The sequence below is a fragment of the Plectropomus leopardus genome, chromosome 18, assembly GCF_026936395.1.
Source record: "Plectropomus leopardus strain MGB_pleo_1.0 chromosome 18, ASM2693639v1, whole genome shotgun sequence".
In the NCBI taxonomy this organism is placed as follows: Eukaryota; Metazoa; Chordata; class Actinopteri; order Perciformes; family Serranidae; genus Plectropomus; species Plectropomus leopardus.
Window position 1 is genome coordinate 23,820,137 of NC_142193.1, and position 24,755 is coordinate 23,844,891.

Here is a 24,755-nt window from a genome sequence, read left to right on the forward strand (position 1 = left end):
GTTTATGTGACTAATGTGGACAATAATTTTTGAAAATGGTCCAGTATTGAGCGAGAGGGCTGCAGCTGTGAAACAGGTTGGATTTTAGTGACTCGGGGGATGTTCGCATGTCGATTCACGTCCACTAAAAGTGCTTTGCCACTGACGGACTCAGAGTGTTATTTTCGGTGCCTGACAACATTATGGAAAGGATTCATGCAGAGAGAGACTTTTTTGTTAAAGGTTTAATAAAATATTTGTTAAACCAGAAATGTCCAGATGTATAGAAGCCACATGTAGAACGACAGTTTGTGTAACGCTGTTTTCTCTTTTGGGCTGCAGGTTAAGAGCAGAGGCTCTCGGTGCGTCCCGAGACTCCAAGGATGAAGGAGGTGATGATGTGAGTAAAAGTGTCTCTGTCCCCCTTTGCATTACTCATCCTAAACATTGAATCAGTGTGCATGGACATATCAGTGTCATTTAAAATATGAGGATTTCACACTGTTGAAAAAACTTATTATAACAGCGTATTTTTATAGTAAGTGTCAGTTTAGTCCTAATATTTGAGCTGCTCTAATCTTTGCTTCATTGGTGGAAAAAGATTTTACTCAAACATTACATAACTACTCTGATAAGTTGTTTGATCTTTAAAATGTGACGTACTCAAATGTCTTGTTTTGTCCATAACCCAAAGACACTGAGTTTACTTTCATAGAGGAATAAAGAAAACAGAAAATATTCATTATAAGATGCTGTAATTTGAGAATTTTGACCTTTTTTTTACATTAAAGATCACTTTAATTAATCCATTATCACATTAGTCTGCAATTAATTTAATATTTAATAACTAATTGATTAATTGTTGCAGCTCCACTGTCAGTTTGCTGCACATCTCTGCCTGTAAATGTGTTTTCAGACCATGTTTGATTATTAAATGTCACTATGCTTTTGTGTGCCCAGTTTTCATCACCAATGCAGGATGGCGACATGACAATGACACAGCGGCGGCGGTTCACTCGGGTGGAGATGGCCCGCGTGCTGATGGAGAGGAATCAGTACAAAGAGAGACTGATGGAGCTGCAGGAGGCTGTACGGTGGACGGAAATGATCAGGTAGACGAAAGGAAGCTTCAAACTAGAGATGGATAACTGGATGACAGGTTGCTGAAAGAGTTTAAACACAAGATACTGAGAAGTTTACTATGGTCAAAATTAATCTGCAAGTTCAACTCATTGCTCCAGAAAATGAGCTAAATTGTAGACATATTTAATATTGCATTGAGCCACACATTTATTTTAGCAGCCTTACTTTTATTTCTTTTCACTTGACTCGCACCTCTGTTTCCTCTCAGGGCGTCTCGGGAGAGTCCTCAAATCCAAGAGAAAAAGAAATCCACCATCTGGCAGTTGTGAGTTTTTGCTTTTATTGAACTTATTTGCTATAGCACAATACTGAGATTAAATGATTTGGTAAACTGTCAAAAGTAAAACCTCTCCTTCTCTTTCTCCCTCCATCCACTAGTTTTGCACGTCTCTTCAGCTCATCGTCCAGCCCTCCGCCTGTCAAGCGGCCGTACTACAGCGTCAACATTCACTACAAGTCGCCCTCGCCGGCTGGTTTCTCTCAGCGACGTAGCCACACCATGTGCCAGATCTCCACCTCCAACCGCACGCTGGAGTTCTTCCCCGAAGAGTGAGCAGCAAACAGCTACATTCCCTCACTAAACCTACCTCCACCTCTCACTAAACCTCCGTCCTTTCCTGCTTCTCACTCTGCTTTGGTCTGAACGCCTGGTTGCTTGCTCGCTTTGTAGCCGCTTGAAGAGTAGAAAGCTTCCAGCAGCTTCTCCAGTATTTAACATAAAGATGTGATGTTAACACACAGTTTTAATTTGGGATTGGTTGTTAATACGTCTTCATCTGATTCAGATTAATCTACTCATGCGTGATTAAAGGAAATATTCAGAATCGTCTTACCTGAATCTTGGGTTTAAGGGCTTCATACACAAAATTATCATTTGTGTACCAATAAGTCATCCAATGTAATATTGAATTCTTGAAGAAAACTGTTTTTCTTGCATACCTCCACAGTGAACAAAGAATCCAAATTCTTAATCAGTTGCAGTCTTAGGGGTCCATGTTTACCAACAGCAGGACCGTATCAAAACATCAGTTTACGAACTCTCACACAACTCATCCAATATTATCTCATTTATTCAGTTACATGCTCAGTACTTGAGACTTGAATACGACTTGAATTATACTGCATGAGTTGTGTGTGAGTTTGTAAGCTGACGGTTCGATATAGTTTTGCAGCTGTTAAATGTGTGACTAAAATTCATAAAGATTTTTCTCAGTTTTCTAATTTGTCATTCATCATGAAGGCATGCCCTAAATTCACCATAACACGGGCAGAGTAACTGATACAAATGCTCATTTGCGGGACGAAGTGTTCCTTTACAGGCTTTTTTGGCTGTTCAGAAATTATTCACAAAGATAATGTTCTTTGTAATGATAGGACTTCTAAAGTTGCGCATTGGACTGTTCAGTTTTAGGTAAACGTGAACGTGACCACCAACATGATCAAATGATTCTTACCCTTCCTGTTTTGAATGTAAAGCTTGATTGGTTGTCAGAGTTTGAATTAGAGAGTTTGTTCTCATTGTCAGATTCTCAAGTCTTTGCTTTTAAACTCTCAAACACAGACACACATTAATACATCAAGCCACTGAGACTCACATACAGACACACATACTAAGCGTATTTAAAATCTTTTCAGTTCAGCTAGATTAGAGCTTAGTTTAATTCATGCTCGTAACAACTGCTGTTGCTTGATCTTCTTCCTCTCCCCTTTATCTTTTTATTTCTCCTCTCTCTCTCTCTCGCTGCTGGCTGGCCAGGCTGCTAACGCTTCGCTTTTTTTTCTCTTTTCTTCTCTTCCCTTCCCTCCCCCCTGCTGCTTCCAGATTGGCCAGTAACGGTGTTGCGTCTCTCCTCAGTGACTCGGCACTGTTGGCTCGCCGAGAGCAGCGGCGTGAACAGTACCGGCAGGTCCGCGAGCACATGCGCCGCGATGACGGCATCATGCAGGCCTGTGGCTGGAGTGTGCCGTCTCGCTTCAAACAGGTACACTCACAAACACACAGAACCCTGAAATCCTGCACGATCAGGCACCTTTCTGAGTCTCCATGTGCACAACAGAAACACACAAACAACTCAGCTTGTATGAGAATAACATCACAGGTGTAAATCTATGGAATTCAAGCTTGTTAAATGATGCTCAGAAATATTTTGGCTTTATGTAATCATTCGTAAACCTGCAACAAACTCTGCATGAAAAATTCATTTTTCTGTGGAATGGGAAAGTTACGTAAAGACTTTGGAGGGGTATTAGGGCCAAAGGTTGTTAGAAGTATTGATACTTCAATACTTTTTGATACCACTTATTTAAAATGATAATTACGCTTTCCATAGTGTTGGAAGTACCAAAGCTATCAAAAACACACAAAAAACAGATCAGATCAGATTTTCAAGTTAAGGCAGCACTGATGAAACAAAGAGGAAAAAAATCAGCTGGGCCTCAACCTGTAGCTGTTACATTACTCTCTGACAGGAAGTGTGTGCTCAGTGACTTTTTCTGTACGAGCTCTGATGATTGCACCTGCGTAAAATACTGAGTGGAAACGTTAAATTTCAAGACATTGACAGACCAGAGAAGTCGATTTAATTCTCAAAATTCAACAAAAGAAAAATCTTCCTCATCTTATTCATTTTTCTTATGCTTGGCACAAATGTTGAAATTTATTCTCCACATTTACAATTTATTCTCGAAATACAAAAGAAAAGTAATGTCCCTCCCCTATTTATTTTGTCCCTTATGACTGGCCCTACTACTCTTCCATATAACAATGTTTGACTGCAAATTTCAATTTTTAAAACTGAAACTCAAATTTCTCACACTGTGTGTGACACTGAAGTTACACATGCAACACACGTGTAAGTTAGAAGCACAAAAGAAAAGCAGCCAGAAAAATATTTTTCACAAACTTATCAACTTGAATTTCTCATGCTGATTTTTCATAAAGTCAATGATTTACGGGCAGATTATTTTGGAACATAATTTCCAAAGCTCAAACTCTTGTTTGATGATGATGAAATGATCCCATAAAAACAGTGGGATGAATTTACCATATGTTTATATCTTTTATTAGATTACTTCAATGAGAAAATTATGCCTCCTCCTTTAAATTAAACCAAGCCCTGTAAGAAAAGTAGAAAACTCTTCTCATTAATTTCAAGTACAAACATGATTTCGTAGCATGAAAGCAAACTTAAAACTGTCCGGCACACCGTGTGCAGCTGGATGGCTGCAGAGTGAGCGGAGTGTGTTGGTAGGCAGGTGGATCTAACTCTGGTCTCCCACAGACTGGTGGTCAGACGGACAGCGCTCAGGACAGCCCACTGAAGAGACAACAGGCAAGTGAGACCGACAGAGTGCCAGCATGCACCTTTACGGTTTCCCCTCCTTTTAACCTTCCTGAATACAAATCCAGATAATCGAGACAGAATTTATCTGTACTTAACAAACTGACACATTCAGCTCCAGTTTTAACAATATCAACTTTTTTTTTAAAAAAATGGCCAACATCTGAGGACAACTTTACTATGAAATGCAATTCTGGAAATGCATGGAAATAGAGGGACATTTTTTTTTCATTTTGAGGCATGATTTGACACACATACAGAACACAAACATACACTTGCATCTCTCTAATAAACTGCCTTTGTGGAGTTTATTCAATCCAATTTTCCCTCCCTTTGTCGATGTTGTTGCAACCTTTTAAACTTTTAACCTCTGTCTGTCTCAACCTGCCCGACTGAACTCACTGATGTCGTCATTACTTACTGACTTACTCCTGCTTTGCTCTTAGTGCTCTTCATTAACAGAATGATCCACTACAAATACTACTTTACTAAGTTACTAAGTAATGGCATGCGTTTTTGTTCGTGAGAAAAGATTTCAGTGAAAGTTGTTGCAGTCTGTGTTGGTTTCAACCCACTGACTTCTAACAGGTGGCGCCACAGTAAAGAATTATAAAATCTCCCAGACTGTGGCATTAACATGTAGTACAAACGTAGAAACAGTTGCGGCTACTTTGCATTTCTATAGCGTTATTTGGTGGTGTATCTGTCTCAATTCTTGAGACAACATGACCTCCCATCCGGAGTTTAACAGCAGAATAATTAGACATAAAGATCACATTTTGGTGTAACAATCAAATGGATTACTTGTAAAAGCACCCTTTTGCACCAAAATAAAGTGAAGCAATCAGCAGACAAAAATCAATTGTTAAAGAGGCAGCAATACCAATGTCTCCTCTTACAGCACTCCCTACACAGGTGTTATGCTTAGAGATAATGGCGTGACACATTTCTCGAGGAGGACTGCACTGATCGTTAGCTGTAACATTGGTGATGTTTTTTGGAACCAGACAATAATTAACTACTCTGCTTGTCTCTTGACCTCCTATCACCTCCTGCTTTTAGACCACTAATGAAAAAGAAGACAACCGCATGAAGAACGTGCCCGTCCCGGTTTACTGTCGTCCTCTGGTGGAGAAGGACCCCAACAGGAAGGTGAGAAGTTTTGGGAGCAATGGTTGTCTAGGATATGAATCACAGTAACTCAACTCAAAAAAGTGTTTTACAGGATGTTTACTACTTTTACTGTGCTTAATGATGTCTGTGCAGAGTTTGACAATAAAATGCTGTGTGTGTGTGTGTGTTTGCATGTGCCTGTAGTTGTGGTGTGCAGCTGGCGTGGACCTGACAGGATGGAGGGCCAGCAGTCAGGAGTCCATACCAGCCAAAGCACTGTCAGGCGGCGGTGACCCGCTGCACGCTGAAGAAAACGGAGTTGGCAAGAAGAGCAGCCACAGCTCCCCAGAGAAGAGGAAGGTACAAACCCCTTTTTAGGACATTTATGAATTATAATAAAATAAAAATTGCACACTCAACTAGAAATCAATCATAGATGTGGAAGAATCATATTGACATGTTAGCGATAAGTTAAAAAAGAGTTTCCATGATGCAATAGAAATGTGGAGGACACACACATGAACCACTTTGGGTCTTTTTTCAGTTAGTCATTTTGTCGTCTCCCCTCTCCGTCCTCCTCTCGCTCAGTCGAAGGAGCTCCAGGAAACAGACACCATGAGCAGTCGAGTGTGGATCCTCACGAGCACACACTCTGCCAGCAAGGTGGTCATCATCGATGCCAACCAGCCGGGCTCACTGGTCGACCAGTTCAACGTCTGCAACGCCCACGTGCTCTGCATCTCCAGCGTGCCGGGTGAGACGACAAGTTCTTGTTAAACCCCCATAGTTGCATGTGCAACTTTTTTTTGTACTTTTAGTTGTGTTTTTACTAGGGGTCGACCAATACTGTTTTTCTAGGGCTGATACCAATACCCATTGTTAGTAGCTTTTGAGGCTGATAACTAAAATTTGGAGCTGATATCCATTTCCAAAAAAAAAAAAGAAAATCTTTTTGTCAATATTTAGAATTTGGAATACAACAAACTCCAACACAAAACTTTGTTTAAATGCGTTTAGCAAATGTTTAATAAAAACTGAAATACAGCAAGTTCTAGCAACTTTTTTTATAAAGTCAAGTGAAACAGTAATAAAAAGATTAATAAATAAATAAAATATAAACCTCCCTGAATTTTTACAAGGTAAAAGTTCCTCCCATGACACTTTCTTTGCACTTTTTAAATTAATTAATTTTATCAGCGTTCATTAAAATAAAACACTGACACAGATAATAGGCAAATTGCCAAATATCGGCCCCAATAATCAGCCAGCTCCATAATCTGTTGAGCCCTAGTTTTTGCTCATATTTTGTTTTTTTCTAGAGGATAATTTCATGAATCAAACCAAGTAATAATGTGAATGGTCGTCTCTTATCAGATTGAAAATCCTTTGATTTTTGTCACTAATCCAGAAGTGTTTTTACCAGCAACTTAATTCTGCAGTGAGGAATTTCCCCACAACGTATAATTCAAAGATTTTTTGGTTGTGTGTTGGAAAAGACAGACTTATGTGTGTGTTTATGTGTTTGTATTCAGCTGCCAGTGAGAGCGACTATCCAGCTGGAGAGATCGTGTTGGATCCAGGTGACGGAGGAGCAGGGGGCGGAGGCGAGGACACAGGCAGCGTTGAGGGCATGCTGGCTGGTATCACTCTTGTTGGCTGTGCCACTAATTGCAGCGTTGCCCGTAGCAACTGCTCCTCACGCACTGACACGCCCATCATGGACAAAGGACAAGGTTGGCTCAGCCTCAGTGCTCCTGCATCTGTTTTTATCACCATGAAAAACTGTGAAGCCCATCAGTTTTTGTATTTATTTTAACGGTTTTGTGCTTCAGCCCCCACTGCTCCTCCAATGAATGGAAAGATTCACCCCGCCCAGTCGGCCGAGGAGGCCACAGAGGCCACCGAGGTTACAGAGTCAACGGCCAGCCACGCAGAGATGAGATCTGGACCTCCAGGGCCGTTTACTGAGCACGTCTTCACCGACCCTCAGCCTCGACTAGCAGACGCCTCTGACAGGTAGGAGGCCAAAGTTTGTCCACATCGAGATCATGAGAAATATTCTGAATATGTATATTTGAGAACTTTAAGTACACTAGATTCACATGACTATGGTGAAATATGTTGAAAAGATAAGTGAGTATGTCCACACAGGAGCTCAGGTCAATCCAAAGAGGAAACTTCTCAGCCTCCAGAGTCGGAGGACGGAGGCGAAGAGTCAAAGAACTACACCAGCGTGGCCCCCACCATGTGGCTCGGGGCCCAGAACGGCTGGTAAGTCACTCAGCAGAGCTCCTCACAACTTCTACTGAAGCCACACAGGATCTATCGAAGTGGGTTTGTATGAGATTCTTATCCATAGTCAGTATTACATATAGTAGAGATGGTCTGCTATCAATGGTGGCAGTAACAAAATGCTTTTTAGCTACCTAAAAAAATCATTATCAGTTTAAGAGTATGCAAATCTGAGAATACTTTACCTTACTGTCAGATAGCCCTTTCTGATTAGGACTTAAGGCCATTATCTACGCTCTCTTCAAAGCCAGACTCCACTGACAAAAACACTAATTTTACCTCACAGAACATGAGACCTGCTGGTCTAGCGCTGCCTCGTTTGGTTTGTCTGTGTTATTGTGTGACTTTGGTGTTTTATAGGACCGGTTCAGATTCACTGAAGTCCCACAATATCACAAACTAACTAACTGATCAAAACAGTGGTAGACCAACAGCTCCCATGTTCAATGACGTAATATTACAGTTTTTGTCAAAGGAGTCTGATGGCTTTGAAAAGAGTGATAAAACGGCTTCAGTCCACATCAGAAATGGCTGTCTGACTGTAAAGTAAAGCAGTGAAAATATTCTAAATATAGGACACACTTAAAGTGAGATTGATTGTTTTTTGGGGGGTTTTTTTAGGTGGCAAAAATTTGTTTTGCTGCTGCCACGTCCACAGCAGTACATTGCTTAGCTTTCTTGTTGGTACTCCAGCCTGCTTCCCCAAGCTGGGGGCGTGCCAACTAACATCTACTGTTAGTAAAACACTGATTATGTCTAAATACCTCATACAGCCGCACTTTAAAAAAAACAGATTTTCCCTTTAAGCTTATAAGTGTCACCACTTTACTTTTGCAAGCGAAGATCAGTCACACGCCAGATTGAAAGGTTAATTTTTCCCTAAAAGACCCAAAAAGAGTGCTTTTATCATCCATCATAGACCCACATATAAATATCATGAAATACTTCTTTTGAGCTTTATGTGCAGTTTGGTTTTGCTCTGCAGTATCTTGTCTCTGTTCTCCCTCAAGGCTCTACGTCCACTCAGCGGTTGGAAACTGGAAGAAGTGCCTCCACTCCATCAAACTCAAAGACTCTGTGCTCAGTCTGGTGTAAGTGGTGGTGACGGTTTAACTCTGTAATTTTAGGCAAATGTTGTGAAGTTTGAATCTACGAATTTCTGTTTCTGCAGCCGTCTCTGTCTCCTCTCTAATTGCAGACATGTGAAAGGTCGTGTGCTGGTTGCCCTCGCTGACGGGACCCTCGCCATATTCCACAGATCAGAGGGTATTTGGGATTTTAATGTTTTATATAGACATAAATGAGCTGTGTCAGCTGTTAACCCTTTAAAACCTGAGCAAATTGGTTTGACTTCTTTCAAAAACATCAGTAGAAAGCAATGAGCAGCTTAACAAGGCATGGCCCAAAAATGAGCAGGAAATTAGTAAAAAAAAAAAAAAGTATCAAATGAAATGTAAAAAAACAAGAATAAATAAGAACATGACCTCAAAAAAATCCTAGAAAAACAAATGTGCATCTGAAACATAATTTTAAGTATATATTAGTATAGTTTTCTGGACATTTTTCCCTAGAATTTTTATATTTTTTAAACATATTTCCAGGTCATTTTATCATCACCATTTACTAATTTTGTGCAATTTGGGGGACATCTCTTGCCATTTTGCTCACTTCCTTTTTCCTCAAGTTTTCAAAAGAAATCAAACCAATTTGCTTAGTTATAAGGGTTAAATAGTTTGTGAAAGAAAACTCGATGTCGATTTTTCAAGGTTTGAAGGGGTTAATAATGAATCATAACTTTGTGTGTGTGGTTTTGTCAACAGATGGTCAGTGGGATTTGTCCAACTATCACCTAATGGACCTCGGTCGACCTCATCACTCCATCCGCTGCATGGCTGTGGTCCACGATAAGGTTTGGTGCGGCTACAAGAACAAGATCCACGTCATTCAGCCCAAGAGCATGCAGATCGAGGCGAGTTATGAATCCATCGTCGCAAAAGAAATTAACCCAACGATAAATTAAAACTGTAATAATGAGCTGATTTACTCCACTCCTGATTTTTTCGCCACTCTTTAGAAGTCATTCGATGCCCACCCACGCAGGGAGAGTCAGGTGCGGCAGCTAGCGTGGATCGGTGACGGTGTTTGGGTATCGATCCGGCTAGACTCGACCCTACGTCTCTACCATGCGCACACACACCAGCACCTGCAGGACGTGGACATTGAGCCATACGTCAGCAAGATGTTGGGTTAGATTATGTTTTACCTTTACTGCTGAATGTGAATTATGGTGTTTGTTAACCCTTTGACACCTGTGAAAATTGCCTTTATTTATTTATTCTAATACAGGAAGAAGGCAATAGGTACCATATCAAGAAATGGCTCAAAAATTAGCAAGTACTTAGAAAATGTTACAAAAAATTACATGAAAATAAGCAAAAAAGGAGGAATGGGAAAATTACCCTATGAAAGTGCTAAAAAATAAGAAATCAAGCCAGTTTTCTCAGGTCCCAGAGATTTAAATTTTTGTGAAAAGTATAAACCCTTTCAGTTTGAAGTCGACCTCCTCTGACTCTGGTTTTAATTCACAGGTACCGGCAAGCTGGGTTTCTCTTTTGTGCGAATCACGGCGCTTCTGATTGGTGGAAATCGTCTCTGGGTAGGAACTGGGAACGGCGTGATCATCTCCATCCCACTGACAGAGAGTGAGTTTCATTCATACAGCTTACAACAAGTGATAAACTCCAGGCTTTAGGTTTAAAACTGAAAAAATATGGCAATAGTGTGTCGTTATCAGGCAAAGATGCACTGAACTAAAATCATCATTGGGAAATGTAAACACTTGTTCCCTTGCTAACTGGCTGCTGTGCAAGGATCATCCATTAGACCCGAGTGAATCTTAATTAAACATGAATTAAACACCATCAGAAGAAGACAAAATTGCAGAAGATGGCTAAAATTTATATTGAATATTATATAGAATGTGATTGTACATATAAGGGTAGGAATAAATAACTATTTCTTCCTATTCCTTTTGGCACATGTGATATTTAAGTTCAAGTAGCTTGAGTATTTGTTTATTGAGATTAATGTGTAGGTTTTGTATAGGCCTTTTTTTGTCTTTATGTTTTTATTTATTGCACTTTGCTTGATTGATTTTCTAGTTTTAAAGGTAGGCCCACACCAAAATGTTTGAGAACTACTACTTTAAGATAAAAAAAAATCTTGGTTTAATATAAGTTCCTTTACAAAGAAAAAATACTGGTTTACATTATAAATTTAATCATCAAAATTATTTCATCACTTTAAAAAAAAGTAGGCCATATGAAAGGTTTTACATTATCTGTAAAAATGTTATTACTGTATCAGTCAGGAAAGGAGTTATTGCATTATTGGTTTTACTACTACATTTTCAGGCGTTGTTACATTTTTTGGATGCTACAACCACTGAACACTGATGTGTAGAAGAACATTTTTTCTATGAATTTTAAACACAAGACAAATGGACCAAGATTTTGCAAATTTTCTGCTGTTTTGACAATGTGAAATTCATCTAAGGGGTTGAACATGCATGTCTTATATACAGTGCAGAGCCTACAGCAGCATCATGATTAATTACTTAAAATGTATCATTAGGTAGCCTGAACTGACCGATCAGAAGTTGGCAATTTTCTCTAAAAAAATAAAATCTGAGGGTAGTTTTCCACACATAGTAGAGTGCTGTTTATCTGTTTTTCTTTAGCGTACTCCCTCTTCTCCTCCTCGTCTTTCTTTACACCTTCTGTTTCCTGCCTCCCCTCAGTGGTTTTCCCTCTTTCACACGCAGTCTTGGTCATAACTGTTACTGTTACTGTCCTCTTTCTCCTCTGCTCTCCCCCGTCCTCCTCCTTGTCCTCCGCCTCCTGTAGCGGTGGTCCTTCACCGGGGACAGCTCCTTGGTTTGAGGGGTAAGTGGGAGCGCTCCCTCCCTCCTGCCGTTGTGATCTACCTTCTCTCGCCCGCCTTCTCCCACTCAAACCTTCATGTCCCCTGAAAGAGCTCCACGTCCACTTCAGATATGAATATCGTTGATTATTAGGCACTACTTTTTTTACTGTAAACATTTAGCTGAAGGTTACGGAAAGTATTCTGTGTGCGATTATTCTACTTTTTATTGTGTATCAGAGCTTTTACACATTGGTTGCTTTTTGCATGTTATTTGTCATTGTGCTTTACTGCATCAATGACTAAAAGGTGTCTGTGTGTATCAGATTCATTGCATGCAAGCTGTCTCAAATCTCAAATCTTTTGATAAAATATGCTAAAATCATTTATTTTCATTTGATCTGTGGGATTTTGTGGGTGTTTTTTTTTCACCTGTCTCATGTTGCCAGATATGATTTGCTGGTAAAAAGTCCTGGTTGGTTAGTTTCTCACTCCTGCGTTCTTCTTATTCAGCCAACAAGGTGTCTCCTACATCGTCCGGCGGTGTGATCCACGTGTACGGCGACGACGGCTCTGAAAAGAGCACCGGCAGCTTCATCCCTTACTGCTCCATGGCACAAGCTCAGCTCTGTTTCCATGGACACCGTGATGCTGTCAAGTTCTTCGTCTCCGTACCAGGTAGGCACAAAGTCCATCTGTACCTGTATGTGTCTATACCTGATAACCTTTTATTTTTTTAAACCTGTTTATGTTTCTTCTTTTGTGTGTGTGTGTGTGTCAGGCAATGTTCTGGCCACGCTAAACGGCAGCGTGCTGGACAGTCCATCGGAGGGGCAGGGGTCAACAGCGCCGCAAGAGACGGAGGCCCAGAGTGTGCAGAACGTGTTGGTGCTGAGTGGAGGAGAGGGCTACATCGACTTCCGTATAGGTGCGCAAACACGACTGCTCATGAACCCGACACCACACAGACACAGGCCTGATTACCATCAAGGATGTAAGAAGAAGGCAATGAGCGACTTTACAAGAAATAACCCCCAGAATTAGCAACAACATCGTAAAAGTTTTAAGAAATTTTCCTGAGAATTAGCAAAAAAAAGAAATGTAAAAAACAAAAACCAAGCAAAGAAAAAACCTGGAAATAAATGCCAAAATAATATATAATAAATGCCAAAATGATATATAATAAATATACCTCTGATTTATAACTATAATGAATATTTAGCTCTCTTTAAATTTTTATTTTAAATAATTCTCTCTCTCTTTTATCAGGTAATTTTTTTTGTCATCCTTTACTAATTTCTTGCCAAGTGGCTCATTAGACAATTTTTCTCGTTTTTAGAAGAAATCAAACCAGTTTGCTAAGATTTCAAAGGTTTAGATCAAAGGTGCCTGAATGCTGCACAAGAAAAATGATGTCAATTCAGGTTTTAAAGGTTAAGGATATAGTTTGAATACATGAATACATTAATAAATGTATGATTTGTTAAACTAAAAAAAAAAGCCAAATGAACCGGCACAATTAAAAAAATAACAGAAAACCCCAATTAATTAACTAGTTTACTACTTCCTAATATATATGACAGGAAATAAGATTTTCTTTGCCACATTATTGGTGTTCAATGAGTGTTCGCTGAATTAATTAATAATAAAATTAGAATAATTTTCTCTGTCCACCTGCTCTTCTTCAGGAGATGGAGAGGACGATGAGACGGAGGAAGGAGACAGCAGCAGCAGCAGCGGCGGCGGCGGTGGAACCTCACAGATAAAACCTGCTTTGTGTAAAGCCGAGCGGAGCCACATCATCGTCTGGCAGGTGTCTTACATTCCCGAGTGACACCTGATCTGCTTTAACACCCACTCATCTCCTTAAAGAAATCTCCTCCTGCCCCCCGAAAGCTTCCAGCCACCTTGTAATTATCCCCGGTCATGTAAAAGTTCCCCTTTGGCTCTAAAACGACCCTCCAAGCCGTGCATCGTCCCCTGTAACTACGATACCCCCGCCCCTGCCCCGTCACCTTGTAACTTTAATGCCTTGTAAGTACCTCCTCTGATCTAGTAATCTGCCTGCCATCCTGTTTCTGTCCCACCCAGGGCATTGTAACTATCATGAGCCTTGTAACCCAGCCTCATAACTACCTCCCTCCTCTGTATCGATCTTATATTCACCCTGTAAGCACACTGTATCTCCTCCTATATTTACCTCAATTGTCCTGCATCTGCCCCAGAGTTACTCCTCCTCCTCCTCCTCCTCCTCCTCTTCCTCCACTTAGTTTGTCATCTGTGAAGCATCCGCCTCGTCTTTAAGCAAAGCCCCAAAATGCAACAATTGTACCAACAACAAAAAAAAAACCAAACAAGAATGGCAGGCACAGACATGTGAATGACAGCACTGACTTGCATTTCCAACCACTCCACCAACCATTTTATGCCGAATGTTTAAGTGGAGTTAACGGATGCGGGCGTTTACGGATCGACAGTGACGGTGTGTGTGAGCGGCTGCAGGCGTCTGGTTTTGGCTTTAAGATTGTAGTGGATGGCGAACGAGTTTGGGCCACATTTTAAGACGAACAAATGGAAAGTCGACAATTAAACACAGAAGTCTGGGGTTTTTTGGCTGTTATTTAAAATACTTTTCATCCAATGTGGCAGTCGCATCTGTTTAAAGAGTCTCGATTAATGAGGTTTGCTCATTTTTGACCCCTGATTAAAAAGAAATTAAGTTCTTTACTTGCACAATTTAGTTTAACGGATCTGTTTGACTTCCTGTCAGCTCTTCATTAACTCTTCCTCCACCTCCTTAGTGACCCCAGTGGATTCTCAGTTAGCTTTGTACATATTGTTTACGGTAGTTACTGTTTTTTTTGGGGGGGGGGGGTTTACCCTGTTTTTGACCATTTTCACAATCGCTGGTGTGTAACTGACACAGGTGTTTGCTAGCCATTGTATGACGCCAACGTTGGCTTGATTTTTCAGAGATTAATCCACATTTGATGGCTATGGCTCTCTTACACTCTGCTTTGAAGAGTAAAGTGACTGAGGCACACCCAGTGTTTGGCAGCTTTCTTGCTAAGATTTAGCAGCTTTTTAGACCTTAGCGACTTTTATTTTTACCAAAAAGTGACTGTATTTACTCAAGTTTCTCACCAAAAACTACAATATACAAGATAACATTTGAACGCTTGATTTAAAATTATATTTTCCTTCCGATTGCATCAAAATATGACTAAATGCAACCTCCGTCTGCGTCAGTGATCCATTTTGTATTCAAAACTACGATTTTTGATGAAATGTGTCAAGTTTGCACCCTCGATATCACACTGTAATTTGTTCCCATGCATACAGCTCAGAGCAATCGCAGGCCGCGGCTCTTTCAGCCTCAGCGCGGGGTCTCTCCTCCTCTCTCCTCTTGTGCCATGCAGTAGGTGTGGAGGAGGAGCTGGGTCCAAAACTGTATTAAAGTACACAATACTACAATGTACTTGCACCCCCGATATTACTCAGAGTATCTCAGTCCATGGCTCTTTTGACATCAGCATGCACTCTCTCTCTCTCTCCTCTTGTGCGGTTCAGTGGGTGTGAGACAGGAGGGACGAGAGGAGACGCCCCTTGCTGTGGGAGTTCAGTTTTAGTGAGTTTCCATGGTTACGTTGGCATACTCGCTCTCTAGATTGGAAGCGCAGGAAAGAGCTACTCTACAGTAAAAGCTCTATAACTCTCATGCCATGCAAATGTTTTGTTGAGGATTTTTTTTAATTGATCTAATTCAGGGAAGTTTTAATGCTTCCATTTATGCTGATGATGTTGCCAATATGCAAGTGACGTCTCCTGGCAACTTTTAGAGCTAGTGCTAGCTGCTTTAATTGAAAAAAGTTGGCAAAACTGTGTACAACTGCTAATTAAAATGGTCAAAAACACTGCAAAAAAACAAACAGTAAATACTATTAACATGTACAACGCACTAACTGTTAAAACTGAACTAACTGAAGGATGATAAATCTTTAAGGTGGGAGGAAGGTAACGTCACTGTAGAGCTGACAGGAAGTAAGCAGACGTGAAATTTGTGAGACAGATCACACTACGTTGTGTAAGTAGAGAATAATGACTTTGTGCGGTAACAAATGATAACTACGTTGTGCAGCTGTCTGATGTAAGTCAAAGAGTCATGCTGGAGTCGCGTGAACACGGTTGTTAAAGCAGTCGAATGTGTCGAGGCTTCAGTCTGAGACTAATTTCTCTCCTCTGACTGGCTGTTGATCAGACGGTTGGTTGTAAAGCAGGTGAACAGTGATGTGTCGTCATTACGTGTACAGGGATTATTGTAAATCTCCAGACACACTGAAGCCCATCCTCTTTGTTCAGTATGGAAATTCATGCATCGATCTCTATCTGTGTGGATTATATTAAACATATTTGTGTGCTGAAAAACGTACAGCTGACGTGTGTGCGTTTTGCTTAACAAAACACAAAAACAGACTGAAGATTTTACAAAGCAATTTCTGATCAGATTTATTGTTTTGGACATTTCCCATGCAACTCATTCAGCATCATGGAGTTTTAGAAAAGCACACGTGACAAAAGTAACTAGATTATTTTATAGTGCAGTTTCTCAGATTTGGAGATGACACCCCACATGATAAAATTACAAAATTACTATATGCATCTCAAAAGCTGTTAAGCATTTTATTTTGAAACTTTCAACCTTTACATTCAAGTAGTCCCAAGTGACAATCTGCTTTACACCCTTAAAGAATTTAAATTGAAAGGTACAGGAAAACCATGAACATGGAAAAAAAAAAAGTTGAGCATCAACATATCAATAACTCTTCTCATGTTACCTGAATTTGTCAAAACATTTTTTCCACACTCCTCCACTGAAAACAGGCGACCCTTCCTCATGAATTTTCATTTGGGTGCTGCGTTTAACAGCAAAACTACATCAAAACATCTGTTTACAAGCTCTCACACAACTCGTGCCTTATGATCGAAGTCTCATTTATCCAGTCGTATGCTCAGCGCTTCCCAAACACACACGTTTTACTAAAACGTTCAATGTAAAACATTTCAGCCTTCAAGTAGCGTGCCTGAGCAAACTTGTTCATATGAGCTCCACTTGAGAGGAGTTCATGTGCACGGCCCAGGCACACTACTCAGCCGTGCACGAGACAGTAAGATTTTAGCGAAAAAGAGAAAAAATTTTAGTGTGTTTGGGAAGTACTGAGCATACGACTGGATAAATGGATTTGCTGCACGAGTTGTGTGAGAGGTTGTAATTTGGATTCTCTGTTCACAGTGGAGGCGCGGGAGAGAAAGTTTTCATCACGAATTCAAAGTTACACAGGGTGAGTAACTGATATACAGATGATCATTTTACTGGTGAAGTATTCCTTTAATTGCTCTCAAGTTGGGTTTTCACTGCATTGTCATTACTATGATACAGACCCTCCAAGATTTGAAATGTGTATATTTTGGCTTTTCACCAAAAATTGAAAATAGTTCAACTTGTGACAACAAAAAAATGTGCATAACAAACTTCAAACTTCGAATACACAGCACGTGCACACTTCTGCAAACTCTCATACACACATGCATGTGTATTTGTAAGGTAGATAAAGTTTCCTGGACCCTCAATATAAATGATCTTTTGGGTGGATTTAAATGCATCTCTTTACCTGTCAGTTTATTGCTTTAAATTCCAGGCTTATTGCTTAAAGGCTGTAAACATGATTTAGTGTTGTGGACTAAACAAATACTACAATGAAAACTGTAACAGAAACAGACGCTCAAGTTACTGATCAAGTTATTGCTCACCAAGTGCATGGTTGCTTCTTAAAGTCAATTCGGAGATGTAATACAGATGCGTAACAAAATACATTTTATAAAATAAAAATTTTAAAAATTGCAATGACACCTCTTTCTGTACCACGAGTCTACAAGCTAATAAAGCCAAAAAATATTCATCTTAGGTATGATGTGATCCACACATAAAAAAAAACACACACAGGACGGAGTACACGCAGCACACGCAGACCGTCAGTAGATCCAGCGGCTGCTGCTGTCCTCCCAGCAGTGAAGCTCGCTCTGTCGAAACCACAGAGAGATTTCCTTCTGGGCGCTCGCCACAGAGTCGCTGCCGTGGATCACGTTCCTGCAACCAAAACATGCTCAGGACAATCAGACACAGACGGACTTCAGAAACCGTGTAGAAAAGCTGTTGAATTCATCAGAAAAAAAAAGAATCTTAAACATTTACTACATCTAATCATTCAGTTTCTTTTCGATAATTCTTTTTTTTTTTTTCAAAATTAAGTGATTAAAAACTTCAGTAGATACTAACAGAAGCAGAAGAGACTGTTTGCAGCTCCTGTATCAGGTGATACCGGTGCAGCTTAAAGCAACTTAGATTTGAGACTTTTTAAGATGTTTTAATGCCACTTGGAATGAAGTTTAAGACCAATTTTCAAATGACTAAAATTGACTACAGACTTTTCAATTTTTACATGATGGTTTTTTCGTTTGGAAAAAAGTTTGATTATATCAGATGTTAAATGAAACAACCCTTTTTTTAAGAGTGAAAGATAATGAATATTTTATATCATCATAAATGAATATCTGGTTTACCTACAGAAGTGGAAAATAGCTGGCATTTCTGGACGATTTACATTCAGGCCGTACTAAAAGCGTTTTTGAGGGTAGAGGACACAACAGATGTGTTGCTCAAATTATCTGCAACCACCATCATGCAGCTGGGAGGCGTGTTTTTTTTAAAGAGGGCTTTCTACCTGAGAGGAATTTCCTGGTTTAGTGAGGAAACAGGTCACAGTTTGGGATAAAATGAATAGATTTCGGCCTGAAAGGACTCTGGATTAAATTTTACAAGGAAAACTTCTCCCACGTGCCTCTGTTGACCTCTGATAATAAAAGTAAACATTAGTTTTTCAGAGACACCATGTTAAATACTGTGAGGCTGATAATTCACTTTATGGATTCATATTTTTAAGGAAGTTTTCAGAAACCTTTTTCAGAGATTTTATGTGATTAGGGAAATATAAATGAGGATAACCGCAAACAAAAAAAAGGAGAGAAAGGAAAGAAATGATCTAGTACCTTAAAGAAACTCGCACGAAGTTCCTAAAAAGGTTGCTACTAAAAGGTCCTGCACATGTACGGCAAACCCACACAGGTGATTTTAATTTATTAGCTTCTTCCCAAGAAGTGTGGACGAGCAAAGACTTGACTCTCCTCCACAATCCTGTCAGGTTTGTTTTGCCAGTTTGAGCAGAGAAAACTAAACCTTCATCATTTTTTAGGCCTTTTCACAGACATTTGACTTCACAGCAGGAAGCGCGCAGGTGTAAATGATAAAATCAGTGATGATATTGTGGCTCACTGTCACGCTCATGTCTCACTGGGACACATGAATAAACCGCAGCCATCATTAAGGTTATTAGTAACATCTGTGCTTTTCTTACTATAAAAACTTAAACAGTCTGCCATTGAAAACTTCTCCTTGTGATCTCACCTGCCCACTTCCACACAGTAATCTCCTCGGATGGTTCCCGGCAGCGAGTCTGCGGGGTTGGTCTCTCCCAACATCTTACGTGCAGTCTTGACCACTTCCAAACCCTCCCACACCTGAACACACCCCAAAACCAACATGACACAGCATGCAGAACAACAGTACGGTTATATATTGAGACTGAAAAAAAAGAAAATTATTACTGTAAAACACCCAAACAGTCATTTAAAGACGTGCCACGGTGATACTGCCAAAATCCTGAGAAATGTGACCTGCTGATGATTATTATTATTATTATTATTCTGTGTACTTTGTTTACAGTCTTGTTTATGTATGTGCATGTTGTTTTTTTTTATTTATTTGAATGGTTTTGTTTTTTTCAGTTCAGTGGCTTTGTACCTAAATATTTCCTTTTTTTACTTAAATAAAAAAAGGAAATTACAAAAAAACTTTGCGAATACAAATGGCTTAAAATGACTTTTCTTCAGTTTTTCATCTACAGAACCTTTAAACACATCAGCAGTTTTCATTCAACATGACCTTATTATAAACCTATAACTCTAACTTTTTACGTGAGCTATGAGCCAAATCAAAAGCCCTCTGAATTTCTCGGCGTCTTAAGTGTCCTGTGCACGTGTTCAGTTTGCCGGAGAATCTCACCATTGCTACGACTGGTCCAGAGCTCATGTAGCTCATCAGTTCCCTGAAGAACGGCTTACTCCTCAGGTCCCAGTAGTGTTCCCTCAGAAGATCCTCAGATGCCTAACGCACATTTGAGAGACAAACATTAAAAAATATATCAATAATTTCTTTCAGTAGCCGTGAAAATGTATTTGGGAGAATAAAAGGGCCCAAAGTACCTGCACAAGTTTGAGGCCCACCAGTTTGAACCCTTTCTTCTCAAAGCGACGGATGATTTCTCCCACCAGTTTCCGCTGCACGCCATCTGGTTTCACGGCAATGAAGGTGCGCTCATTCACACCGGTCCAGCCTGTAACCACACGAAACATATAACAACGTTAAAGCCAACAAGTGTTTAAAGTGAGCACCAGCAGCTTGCATGCACCTTGACTGGAAGAGGCAGCATGTTTCATTAGTGAATTAGTGAGTCGTGTTTATTTTTCCAGTGTATTTATGTCAACGGGCATTCTCAGCTTTTTCGATGCAATGTCAGAAAAAATAAATAAAACATTAAAATATTAAAAAATATTAATAAAAATCCCACATCCAATGTCAAAGCATTGTATTATGCAACTGTATTATGCAGATCTTGACCAACTCTGAATTGAGCTCAGTCCCTTTAATTGACTAATTGTTGTATTATATTGCATTATAATGATTTAATATACTTTTAAAATTATGTTATATCATTTTATTTACAATGACTGATATTGTGCATATTAAATTGTTTGTGTAATGTCCATTATGGGTCTCGGGTCTCGAAAATTCCCAATCTAGATGGTATTTGCATGATTAAATAATGGTTTGTAGACGGTTTCCTGCAGGAAGCCTCGGCACCTGCAGTGCAACATGAAAACCACACACAGGTATGAACTTCTCAAAAACTGCATGCATCTTCACAAATGTCTGTTATTTGTTAGTTTCATAAATCCATGTTGGGTTCACAAATACCACTCCCGGGTCTTTAAAAGCGCCCCCTTCACCCTGCGTGTATATCTGCAGACATACAAGCAGGGGAAAGCCGGCGCTTTGACCATTTAACCCATGGTGCGTCTCACCAGACTCCTCAATCCGTGCATGTTTAACCACCAAATCTTCAAGTCCATGTAGACTTCGCTGTGACCTTTTTCTCGGCCCCATTGCAGCCAGTGTTTCCACTGCAGCAGCCTGTTAGCTCCACGTGAATCCACCAATGGCAGCTCAGGAGCTATTTATAACACGATGAATCAACTTTTTTTCACAGAGGGGACACATGGACACATGGACACATGGACTAACGCTGCTGCTGCTGGGACTTCACAAACTAACCACCCCACAGAGTTAATAGTCACACTTAAAAGTCGAAAGTTGTGTTAAAGTTACTGAAGGCGTCATAACACCATTGTTTCACCAGTTGTCTCTGCTCCTTCTTGCAGCTAGCCGAGCCGTTTGTCCGGTGAGTTAGCGTCTCCTGCTCACACACACACACACACGGTGGAAACTGTGACCTAATCATCCGCCGCCAAAGTCAAACTGAATGACAATGAATGACACGTGAAGCATAAACAGATATGACACCAACCTGACTGGAAGAAGTAAGAAAATATAGACAGAAACAGGCAGATCATTGTTGCCGGTGGACGGAAGACACCAGAAGTAGGAAGAAATGAAGGCGACGTACGCACGCACGCACGTTGCTTGGAAATGCTTCCCTAAGCGCGAGCACGTGGTGTCCCGAAGCTCACGAGGAGCATTTCACTGTGCAAATATATGGAAGTCAATTTCTGCCGAGAATAACCAAAAGTTGAGAAATTGTAAATGAGTTTGTTGTGAATCATAATTACAGGGTAAAACTATGTGGTAATCATTAGGTTACTTAATACATATGTTTACATATAAACACAAGTTACTGTGTGTGTCAAAGATAAGATATTGGCCATGTTTGTGTGGTTTTCGGCTGTTTTTTGACACGTCATATTTTGACATTTTTGACCATATTATAGTATGGAATTTTCGGCTGTTGGTTCCACATGCTGTATTATGGCGTTTTTGCAACATTAAATGCTGTAAAGTGTCTTCACGTGCCATTTTGTGTGTTTTTCAGCTGTTTTTTGGACATGTCATATTTTGACATTTTTCGCCATACTATACTATGGCTTTTTTGGCCTTTCATGCAAAATTCTGAATTTTGGCGTTTTTTGACATTGCACATCACATGACATCCACATTGCATACTATGATGTGTCACTGCAATCTTCAATGTGTTGTTTTCAGCCATTTGTATGACATGTAAAAATTTTGCATTTTTCGACATACTAAACGATGTCATGGTTGGCCATTTTTTCGACATACTAAATTATGATGTTTTTGGCCTTTTTTGGCCTTTTTTTCCACATTGTATACCATGACGCGTCTCTATGAGCTATATGTTGTTTTCAGCCATTTTTATGACATGGCCATATTCGCCATTTTTTCAACATACTGTGGCATTGTCTTTTTGGGCATTTTTTCAACATACTTAATTATGATGTTTTGGCCTTTATTCGCACTTTGTATACTATGATGCGTCTCTACAAGCTGTTCTGTGTCGTTTTTAGCCATTTTTAGGAGCGATCAAAATGTGCCATTTTTCGACATACTATACTATTGCCTTTTTGGCCATTTTTTTGACGTGCTAAATTATGATGTTTCTGGACTTTTTTGGCTTTTATTCCCACTTTGTATACTATGATGCATCTCTACAAGCTATTCTATGTCGTTTTTAACCATTTTTAGGAGCGGTCAAAATTTGCCATTTTTCGACATACTATACTATTGCCTTTTTCACCATTTTTTCGAAATACTAAATAATGAGGATTTTGGCCTTTTTTGGCCTTTATTCGCACTTTGTATACTGTATCACGTCTCTACAAGCTGTTCTGTGTTGTTTTTAGCCATTTTTAGGAGCGGTCAAAATGTGCCATTTTTCGACATACTATACTATTGCCTTTTGGCCATGTTTTTGACGTGCTAAATTCTGATGTTTCAGGGCTTTTTTGGTCTTTATTCCTACTTTGTATACTATGATGCGTCTCTACAAGCTGTTCTATGTTGTTTCCAGCCATTTTTAGGAGCGGTCAAAATGTGCCATTTTTCGACACACTATACTATTGCCTTTTTGGCCATTTTTTTGACGTGCTAAATTATGATGTTTCTGGACTTTTTTGGCTTTTATTTGCACTTTGTATACTATGACGCGTCTCTACAAGCTGTTCTGTGACGTTTTTAGCCATTTTTAGGAGCGGTCAAAATGTGCCATTTTTCGACATACTATACTATTGCCTTTTTGGCCATTTTTTTGACGTGCTAAATTATAATGTTTCTGGACTTTTTTGGCTTTTATTCCCACTTTGTATACTATAACGCGTCTCTACAAGCTGTTCTGTGTCGTTTTTAGCCATTTTTAGGAGCGGTCAAAATTTGCCATTTTTCGACATACTATACTATTGCCTTTTTCACCATTTTTTCGAAATTCTAAATAATGAGGATTTTGGCCTTTTTTGGCCTTTATTTCCACTTTGTATACGATATCACGTCTCTACAAGCTGTTCTATGTCGTTTTCAGCCATTTTTAGGAGCGGTCAAAATGTGCCATTTTTCGACATACTATACTATTGCCTTTTTCACCGTTTTTTTGGAAATTCTAAATAATGAAGGTTTTGGCCTTTTTTGGCCTTTATTTCCACTTTGTATACTATAACGCGTCTCTACAAGCTATTCTATGTCGTTTTTAGCCATTTTTAGGAGCGGTCAAAATTTGCCATTTTTCGACATACTATACTATTGCCTTTTTGGCCATTTTTTTGACGTGCTAAATTATGATGTTTCTGGACTTTTTTGGCTTTTATTCGCACTTTGTATACTATGACGCGTCTCTACAAGCTGTTCTGTGTCGTTTTTAGCCATTTTTAGGAGCGGTCAAAATGTGCCATTTTTCGACATACTATACTATTGCCTTTTTGGCCATTTTTTTGACGTGCTAAATTATGATGTTTCTGGACTTTTTTGGCTTTTATTTGCACTTTGTATACTATGACGCGTCTCTACAAGCTATTCTATGTCGTTTTTAACCATTTTTAGGAGCGGTCAAAATTTGCCATTTTTCGACATACTATACTATTGCCTTATTGGCCATTTTTTCGAAATTCTAAATAATGAGGATTTTGGCCTTTTTTGGCCTTTATTTCCACTTTGTATACTATATCACGTCTCTACAAGCTGTTCTATGTTGTTTTCAGCCATTTTTAGGAGCGGTCAAAATGTGCCATTTTTCGACATACTATACTATTGCCTTTTTGGCCATTTTTTTGACGTGCTAAATTATGATGTTTTGGACTTTTTTGGCTTTTATTCCCACTTTGTATACTATAATGCGTCTCTACAAGCTATTCTATGTCGTTTTTAACCATTTTTAGGAGCGGTCAAAATGTGCCATTTTTCGACATACTATACTATTGCCTTTTTCACCATTTTTTCGAAATACTAAATAATGAGGATTTTGGCCTTTTTTGGCTTTTATTCGCACTTTGTATACTATGACGCGTCTCTACAAGCTGTTCTGTGTCGTTTTTAGCCATTTTTAGGAGCGGTCAAAATGTGCCATTTTTCGACATACTATACTATTGCCTTTTTGGCCATTTTTTTGACGTGCAAAATTATAATGTTTCTGGACTTTTTTGGCTTTTATTCCCACTTTGTATACTATGATGCATCTCTACAAGCTATTCTATGTCGTTTTTAACCATTTTTAG

At 39.5% G+C, this 24,755-nt stretch overlaps 2 protein-coding genes across 23 annotated transcripts in view; one reads left to right on the forward strand and one right to left on the reverse strand.

Annotated features, from left to right (window-relative positions):
* The window catches only part of mapk8ip3 (mitogen-activated protein kinase 8 interacting protein 3), a 38,209-nt gene extending 21,991 nt beyond the window's left edge, over positions 1 to 16,218 (forward strand). For 15 of the 21 annotated variants that reach the window (XM_088091255.1, XM_088091258.1, XM_088091261.1 and 12 more), the window contains 21 exons: positions 322 to 379; positions 940 to 1,091; positions 1,331 to 1,387; positions 1,501 to 1,671; positions 2,945 to 3,104; positions 4,404 to 4,454; positions 5,526 to 5,615; positions 5,781 to 5,936; positions 6,165 to 6,330; positions 7,109 to 7,309; positions 7,409 to 7,592; positions 7,728 to 7,847; positions 8,879 to 8,959; positions 9,067 to 9,134; positions 9,689 to 9,837; positions 9,943 to 10,114; positions 10,457 to 10,570; positions 11,774 to 11,812; positions 12,303 to 12,467; positions 12,571 to 12,717; positions 13,478 to 16,218. In XM_088091255.1, the coding sequence (XP_087947381.1) occupies positions 322 to 379; positions 940 to 1,091; positions 1,331 to 1,387; positions 1,501 to 1,671; positions 2,945 to 3,104; positions 4,404 to 4,454; positions 5,526 to 5,615; positions 5,781 to 5,936; positions 6,165 to 6,330; positions 7,109 to 7,309; positions 7,409 to 7,592; positions 7,728 to 7,847; positions 8,879 to 8,959; positions 9,067 to 9,134; positions 9,689 to 9,837; positions 9,943 to 10,114; positions 10,457 to 10,570; positions 11,774 to 11,812; positions 12,303 to 12,467; positions 12,571 to 12,717; positions 13,478 to 13,623 (2,647 nt within the window). In that variant the 3' untranslated portion in view covers positions 13,624 to 16,218. The remainder of the gene's footprint in view (positions 1 to 321; positions 380 to 939; positions 1,092 to 1,330; positions 1,388 to 1,500; positions 1,672 to 2,944; positions 3,105 to 4,403; positions 4,455 to 5,525; positions 5,616 to 5,780; positions 5,937 to 6,164; positions 6,331 to 7,108; positions 7,310 to 7,408; positions 7,593 to 7,727; positions 7,848 to 8,878; positions 8,960 to 9,066; positions 9,135 to 9,688; positions 9,838 to 9,942; positions 10,115 to 10,456; positions 10,571 to 11,773; positions 11,813 to 12,302; positions 12,468 to 12,570; positions 12,718 to 13,477) is intronic. The other 6 variants (XM_088091262.1, XM_088091274.1, XM_088091269.1 and 3 more) reach the window with 5 other exon arrangements.
* A 51-nt stretch (positions 16,219 to 16,269) lies between these two features.
* Positions 16,270 to 21,791, reverse strand: nme3 (NME/NM23 nucleoside diphosphate kinase 3). Of its 2 annotated transcripts, none has more exons than XM_042504962.2 (5): positions 21,548 to 21,791; positions 20,166 to 20,296; positions 19,966 to 20,067; positions 19,309 to 19,421; positions 16,270 to 17,934 (listed from the first exon to the last, which is right to left on the reverse strand). In XM_042504962.2, exons 1-5 carry the CDS (start codon positions 21,591 to 21,593, stop codon positions 17,820 to 17,822), a joined length of 507 nt encoding a protein of 168 aa, XP_042360896.1. In that variant the 5' UTR covers positions 21,594 to 21,791; the 3' UTR covers positions 16,270 to 17,819. The 2 variants fall into 2 exon arrangements, with proteins under 2 accessions (XP_042360896.1, XP_042360895.1); XM_042504961.2 differs by lacking the exon at positions 21,548 to 21,791 and adding an exon at positions 21,045 to 21,279.
* Between the last annotated feature and the right edge of the window lie 2,964 nt (positions 21,792 to 24,755).